This window comes from Gossypium hirsutum, unplaced genomic scaffold (assembly GCF_007990345.1).
Source record: "Gossypium hirsutum isolate 1008001.06 unplaced genomic scaffold, Gossypium_hirsutum_v2.1 scaffold_1576, whole genome shotgun sequence".
Classification (NCBI taxonomy): Eukaryota; Viridiplantae; Streptophyta; class Magnoliopsida; order Malvales; family Malvaceae; genus Gossypium; species Gossypium hirsutum.
In genome coordinates, this window is record NW_024403686.1 from 1 (window position 1) to 7,333 (window position 7,333).

Here is a 7,333-nt window from a genome sequence, read left to right on the forward strand (position 1 = left end):
ATAGCATCAAATGAAGCCATGGAATCATCAAATGTATCACCAGCCTTTAAGGACATAGACGCAAACTCATCCTCCATTCTTTCAGGTCGTCTAATCCGTAGCTCAATAGACAATTTAGTTTCATTCTGTATTCTGATTAATGGAGAAACTACTATCGACAAACCATCCTACAAACAATAATCAATGTCAAGAAAGATCAAGCAAAGAACAATATAATGCAGGCACATATATACATGTTTGCGTATATGTAACAAGGAGAACACTAATCTTAGCAATACCTTTTGTTTCCTTGAAATGTCAACCACAATGAACGGACCAGGGTAAGATTTTGAATCTGTCCAAAGATGGTAGTAGACAAGAAACAAAGATAAAAGTCCAGTTAAGATCTATATAGAAGGCAAATGAATTTAATTCTTGAATCATCTTTGCTAGCAAGCAGGACATTCTCAAAGAACCAGCTAAAATTTAGAAATGAAAGACCACTAATTCAAACCTCAAAATAAACACTTCAACCTACCACAAACTATTTCCACATACCAGCCTTGTAAAACTTGACTCAGTCTCCATCTCAGAGATGCATCTGCTTAATTGAATTTTGCTTCAATTTTTTACTAATTGCAAGTTACAACCTCATAGAAACCAAGAAGCTCCATTTAATTTCACGTTTTTAAACCCCCCCCCAAACAAAAAAAAAAAAAAAGAAACCAAGAAGGAAAACAAAATCTGCCTCACAAACTTTCTTTTTCCAAAATAAAACGACAGAACTTTTTTCTCTCATATATACCATATTATATGCTGTCATAATTCAAAGTTAGATGAATATTACATTGATATGCATAGTTGAATAGAAAACTATATTGGTAACACACACTGCATCCATTGCATAAATCTGTAAAATTTCATGCATAGTAACACACATGAATTTAGCTGTAATACCCCAGACAGTCTTATTCAGAAATGTAAGACATAACCAGAGAATCAGAGATTATGAATTCCTTTCTTCTTTTTCCTATTTCTTCTCCTAGAAAAACTTTGAGATTTAACTGATCACCTCAAACAAGGTTACGATTGGGTCAACAGTTAGATGGATCCATATCCAGAGCAAATTTAGGTTAAATATAGCATGTTCAATTCTATTTAGTGGATACTAAGATGCTACTTCTAGAGTCTTCTGACTCATCACAGAGAAAAAGAAACCACCTCTGTAAAACTCTTCAAAGAAGTTGCATGGTGAAGGTAGCAGATTCACATACCTTGAAGTGATAATATGCGTGTTCTCCAAGAAAGTACTTGAGCTCCTAGAAGAGAAAGATGAACTGGTGAAGTTGTAAATAAACCAGGAACAGAAAGCTGGATTGAAACAACCGGTTCTGTTTCTGGAGGTTGACTTTCAAAAGCTGAGAGCCTGACAAACATGCATAGAGCAAGATCAACTAATGAATAAAGAACGCTAACCTCAAACACCCAAAAGAATAAAATATGCATAAATTAAATGAAAAGGCACACGTGCATTACAAATAAATATATAAGTTCTGTATGGAAAAACTCATAACAAAGGTTAATAGTACCAACAAAAAATTAAGTCATACAAGAAAAGAACTACCAATTTAAAACAAAGCAGGAATCTAATTTTCAGCAAAAAGACCTGTAAGCAAGAAGAAGTATGGCTAGTGCAGTACAAGGATACCTTAGAAAAATGGAAGGAGACTGTTTCCTGCCCACCGTCACACTTTGGTTACCAGAGAAGCGACAAAGAAGGTTCAAACCTGTCTGGTTTTCTACCTGCCGTAATAGAAATGATTATAATTAAGAAAAAGATTCAGTGGTAGAACAATCTTGGATGGATGGCAGGAGGGAGAATGAATTGGTGGGTTGATGTAACCATTTACCCCAACCAGTCTTTGCTTGAATTTAATTAATGAAAACTATTTGATATTATGAATCTAGTAATGCAAGAAATGGTGATCGCAGAAATTCCATCCAGTATCAGTTTTTGATATAGCTTGATATACTCTTCCATCAGATACAAGATTGAATTGAGAGAAGACGTATCAATCCCCAAATGATTTTTCTACCAGTTAAGCTGCTTAAAGAAGAGAGAGAACTATACAAGAATGGCAACCTGACCTTGCAGCAGTTGGCCAGAATCATCGAGCTTCTCAGGGAAAAAGGACCAGCCAAATTTAATTTTCCGACCACAAAAAGAAGAATGTCCAAGGAAAGCTCAGTTAGAGATATCTCCAACTGCCAAAAAGCCAGAGCATTGTTGTTGAGCATGTCATTAAAAGTAAGAGGAATAATCAAAGAAATATTATATAGAATATAAAACTCCAGACCTCTTTCGTTCTACAATAGACATGGACAGGCACACCATGTTGATTTTGGGGACTAGAACGATAGAAAGTACATATTCAACAGGGTGAAGAAAATCTCTCCTGCAACAAACAGAAGGTAGGAAATGACTGAACACATTTAAATGGAAGATTAATTTCAGTGAAAGAAAAATGCTATAAAAATTAACTATTCCCTTTAAGTTATGAGAAAAACACTCACCAGAAGTTTGCCTGAGCATCAAAATGTTGAAGCAAAGCCTTTGAGGTGCTTATAACTCTGATTTTAGTGGAAAGAATTTGTAAAGTTATTTGAGTATCAAAGATGCAAGCATGAAGGAGAGGAAACCTGTCATTTGCATCTGAAAGTTCATGGAAGATGGTTAAAGAAACTTTGTCAATACTAATACCAATGCAAGGCAGATTTCCTCTCTGCCGTAGCTTCTCTTTCCATCTTCATGTGCTCCAAGATTTATCTCAGTTTCAGCAACATCTTGTGCAACAGACATATCACTTAACACTTTGAACTTGAGTGGATTTCCAGGCTTTTTGACAAACACTGGAACCCTATCATTGAAAGCAACAGCACAGTCATTCTTCTTGTTCACCAGGTAAAAAGTGTTTCTAAGCACACAATTGTAAGGCTCCCAGTCAATGTCACCATCATAAGTTGGTTGATAAAAAGAACTCTCCAAAGTGACCAAGCATTATCAGAGGTGCTGGAGAGCTCAACAAAACCTGACCCTGGTTTAGAATTTAATCGCAATGGCTCTCCTGAGTTGTCCTTAGCATGCAGTGATATTAAGGAGAACCACAAAACTGACGACTTCCATTTCCTTTGTTTGTGGTACTTGACCTGTACATATTGTCGCAGTTGCATATATAATCAATCATAAATGCTTTAGAAAGACTTGACATTAACAATTAATAAATCTACCCAAGGGGGAATGGTCCATGAAAGTTATGCTATTGCCTTAATTAATCATAAGGGATAATCCTTCTCAACATGTGCTAATAACAGTAACCAAATAAGAAATAGCTGATAATAACTATTTACATATTTCAACAAAATATCTGACAATAACAGGGATAACAAATAAAGGGAGAAGACACAAATATTAGTAATTAACAAATTGAAATGGCAGAACATCTGGCATAAAAGCATTATTAAGAAAATAAGAAAAATTGAGATCTTAACCTTTAAAGCTAAACATTTAGTTGCACAGAACCTTAATTGTGCATCAGCATGCATAAAGATATGTTTTTCATATAAAATACAAGCAAACAAAATGTTATTTTAAGAAGCTGGCATGAACACAGCCAGTTTATGGAAAATGTAGTATTATACCCTGAAAAGAGCCCTTTCTCCAACAAAAGAATAGTGAACAGAACCTCCTATAGCATACTTATTTTCTCCACCTTCAACTGTGAAGTAAAGATGCTGATGTACATCTTGAATAGCAACAATGGCCCCTGGGCATATAATGAGTAATAATTAGTACAAGATAAACAAAATTTGCAAGCAACAGACATAAGACAGTCAGAAAATAAAATACCATTAGGGATCCTCGCCTCAAAATCATTGTCATCTGGTGTGTTATAAGACCAGTTCCTTGCACAGATTGACCAGTTGAGCCTTTGAGAGATAACCCAGAGAAGGATGAGACCATGGATAGAATCATCTGATTGCAAAGAAGGTTAGATCCAGCAACATGAATCTTAGCAGTTTCAGTCAGAAACAAGGTAGGAGTAGGCTATACTGATGGCATCTGACAAAGACATCAGGTGCATGAAAGTTTATGGTAGAAAGAGGAAAAGCTAAGAATTCTTACCTCTAGTTCAGACAACGAAATTTCATATCAAAACCTGAAACAGAACCACTGCCAACCCAAACCTGTATTGGGTCCAAAGGTATAACTTTGCCCTTCTCAACTGATAAAGAAGCAGTTAAATGTTTCAAGATATATCCTTGATGACGCAAGCAAAATGCCCCCTCAGAAACAGAAGCTCTAGGGTAACTGTCATCAATCCGAAACTGCCATCACGCTGAAATGCTACAGCAGATTCTCCAGATAAACGCTGAGAAGGTAAATTTGACTGGGCAGAAGAGAAATTAAGAACTTGGATTTCATCTTCTCCAATTTGTCGAATGTCTTGAGAAAAGACTGATAACCGGGAAAGCTTAAGCATAAACTTCTGTTGCATATTATCCAAATCAAGGTTCAGAATAAGATCAAGCTCCAATACAAATTCCCGAATATGACCTGCGTAAGCAGACTAACTATTGAAAGAAATATTGATGGTCAAAACATCCAACTAAAGAAGGGATTTACTTACATGATCACTTTCAACAACAAGAGCAAGAGAAAACTGAGAGACATCAAAATTAAAAGCTTCAGGCAGTCCCATTTGACTTGCTGAGATGTAAGTAGCATCTCTTGGGCATTCCACCAACAAAATGATCAAGTGCAGTCGGGCATGCCTCGCAGTCGATTTCACAATAGACAATGCATTTTTAATGTGATGTAGGTAGGAAGCAGAGCACTGGATAAACATTGCCAAAGCTTCTTTTCAAGGCAAAGAAAACCATCCTGCCATCATGTGTTATTCGTCATAACATGATTGAACAAATAAAATTTTCAAAGCATAAATTATGTCAAACGTAGGGTGTCCAAATCATGCACTATCCCTAATAAACTATTCCAAAATCAAAGCAAAAGATGGTTCCAAATAATGCAAGCAAGTGAAAACATAAAAGAACATTAATTTTCTATAAAATTTGCACCTGGATCCCCCATGCAATTGCCTGGGATTTTGCCCCAACATGAAGAGATGACCGAAGCTTATTTACTTTTTGTGCGCCAATCAGAATATTTTTCACTGAACACCTTGTCACAAAAACTTCAGCCACTTCCATTTTCATGAATATCCAATGGCTTGAGGCAGGCACTGAGACATTTGAAGTAAATCCCAACTTTTTAAGAAAATCAGGAGACTGTACACTTGGCTGCAGCTCACTGCTAAAAGATGTATCTTCCGCCATATTCGATGTACTAGCCTCAGAAGTAGAAACATCTAGCATCTCATTCACACTAGCTGAAGTGGAATTCTGAGGCATACTCAATAATAAAGTAAATATGCAATGAGATAGAAATATCTCATATAAGCAATTGTGTGAACAAAGAAGGAACGCTCTAAATGCAGAGCGATTAAACCTTTTTTTTATGTACTCCTGGTATCTGACGATCACAGATTGAATTCCTGATAAATCAATGAGTAATTCCAATTTCATTTCTTCATATAATATGTCAAAACACATTTGAGGGAGTGAAATCCAAATACCACAATCAGATAAGTTATCCGCAGCTGAATTTGTGCTACTAGCGGCACCAAAAAACCATCTTAGAACCCCTTGCTTATTCCTGATCCTAGAACCACAGAGAAGATATCCATCGACTTGAGTTAATGATGCCATTAATTAAAAACGGTTATTACACATCAAAGGTGTCGCTATTGAAAGCTCTTCATCTCGGTAGCCCAGAAACTCTATAGTGTCTCAACATTTGGAAGGATCGTTAGCAGGTGAACCAAAGTTGTTACAAATATGTGATAAATCAGACAACAAACCAGTTAGAGCCTGGAAAAGGGAACATTTAACTTCATTAATTGTATAAGTTAAGAAAGCATGTAAACGAAACAAAGGAATAATAAAGTATCAACTTGAATATTAAGGAAAAGAAACAAGGATAATAGACAGATGCAAATAAAAACTACTTCAAGTGCATCTAACGAGTGTTAAGACTTAAGATAAGTAATGCTCCAAAAATTATAATTGCAGTAGTAATAATTATCTTGTATTTTCCATTAAAAACAGCAAAACTATCACAATCACAAAAGAAATTAATCATGCTAAAAATAATAGAGGGTAAAAAGCCAATCAGACAACAAAGGTGAAAAGAATCACCTGAAAGCAAAGCACACAACTCATCCATAAATAATAACAGCGCAAATCCATGGCCAGCCCCAAAAAAGCAGTTGAAAAAGCAATAGGCTGTGCTAAACGAAATGAGCACACTGCCTGAGACAGATACATGATACTTAGTCATCAAAAAGTTATACTAAGGACCGTGATTGATAATACAATTGAAAATTGCATAGCATAAAAATAACTGAATTGATTGTAAGAGAGGGATAAGAGAAGGGAATCAAGATAAATGATTCACAAATATTTTAGGGAGAGTGAGGGTGTGACAGAAAGATGGGCAGAAACAAATTATTGGCCAAGGAGATGCCATGTCAGTTAAGAATCATAAGGCTTCAAGAGATGTGTATTGCTCGACACAATCCATAACTTTTAAAGGAAGCATATTATGCTAACTTCTCACAATAAAAATTTAGCACAAAATCACAATTAAGGGAAACGAACAAAAAATTCAATAGTGTTCATACCTAGATGCACCTCAGCATATAACAACGTTATTCCAGTAAAATTAAATTTTTTATGGGAAATAAAATCAATAAATAACATCATTGATCATTTGCTTTAAAAGTTGAATAGGCCAACAGTACCCTAGATATTCATAAAAAAAAGTTCATGAGACCACAAAATATGAATAATTATAAGGTCGCGGAGTCAGCTGAAAATTCACTCCGTGCATAATAATTTAGGTGAAAGAAACTTCAAAATTACATAATATTTTATTAACATCAAACAATTAACAAATGTATTGCAATCAATTAAACCAAATCATAATATAGTCAACAAACGAAATCAAGTATTTTCACCAACCAAATATGAAGTTTGCTTAGGTTGAGTAACCAGCAGCCAAACAAACAGGCCTCAAGTTGAATTGATATGAAAGACATTGGTGAATTAAGGAAGCAGCAAATTTTCAATACTTATATAAGATAATGAAGGCTAAATCCCTACCTGAAGGGATGGAAATCGAAATGTTATTGGATCCATTTTACATTAATATTGGTTTTGTGTCTGTCTACGTGTC

At 35.3% G+C, this 7,333-nt stretch overlaps 3 protein-coding genes across 3 annotated transcripts; all 3 read right to left on the minus strand.

Annotated features, from left to right (window-relative positions):
* Window positions 1-5: 5 nt before the first annotated feature.
* On the minus strand, window positions 6-2,406 carry LOC121227729 (uncharacterized; the record flags this gene model as incomplete). The annotated part of the gene is made up of 6 exons (XM_041110619.1): window positions 2,337-2,406; window positions 2,128-2,244; window positions 1,688-1,782; window positions 1,254-1,405; window positions 279-334; window positions 6-167 (listed from the first exon to the last, which is right to left on the minus strand). Coding segments are annotated over exons 2-6 (489 nt in total), but the record flags the coding sequence as incomplete, so codon positions are not given.
* Window positions 2,407-2,410: 4 nt separating this feature from the next.
* LOC121227730 (uncharacterized) lies at window positions 2,411-4,739 on the minus strand. Its single transcript, XM_041110620.1, has 7 exons — window positions 4,676-4,739; window positions 4,367-4,594; window positions 4,197-4,262; window positions 3,887-4,012; window positions 3,679-3,803; window positions 2,554-3,186; window positions 2,411-2,435 (listed from the first exon to the last, which is right to left on the minus strand). The coding sequence occupies exons 1-6, from the start codon at window positions 4,737-4,739 to the stop codon at window positions 2,935-2,937; spliced, it is 861 nt and encodes a 286-aa protein (XP_040966554.1). The 3' UTR covers window positions 2,411-2,435; window positions 2,554-2,934.
* Window positions 4,740-4,814: 75 nt separating this feature from the next.
* On the minus strand, window positions 4,815-5,805 carry LOC121227731 (uncharacterized). The gene is made up of 2 exons (XM_041110621.1): window positions 5,116-5,805; window positions 4,815-4,921 (listed from the first exon to the last, which is right to left on the minus strand). The coding sequence occupies exons 1-2, from the start codon at window positions 5,803-5,805 to the stop codon at window positions 4,826-4,828; spliced, it is 786 nt and encodes a 261-aa protein (XP_040966555.1). The 3' UTR covers window positions 4,815-4,825.
* Between the last annotated feature and the right edge of the window lie 1,528 nt (window positions 5,806-7,333).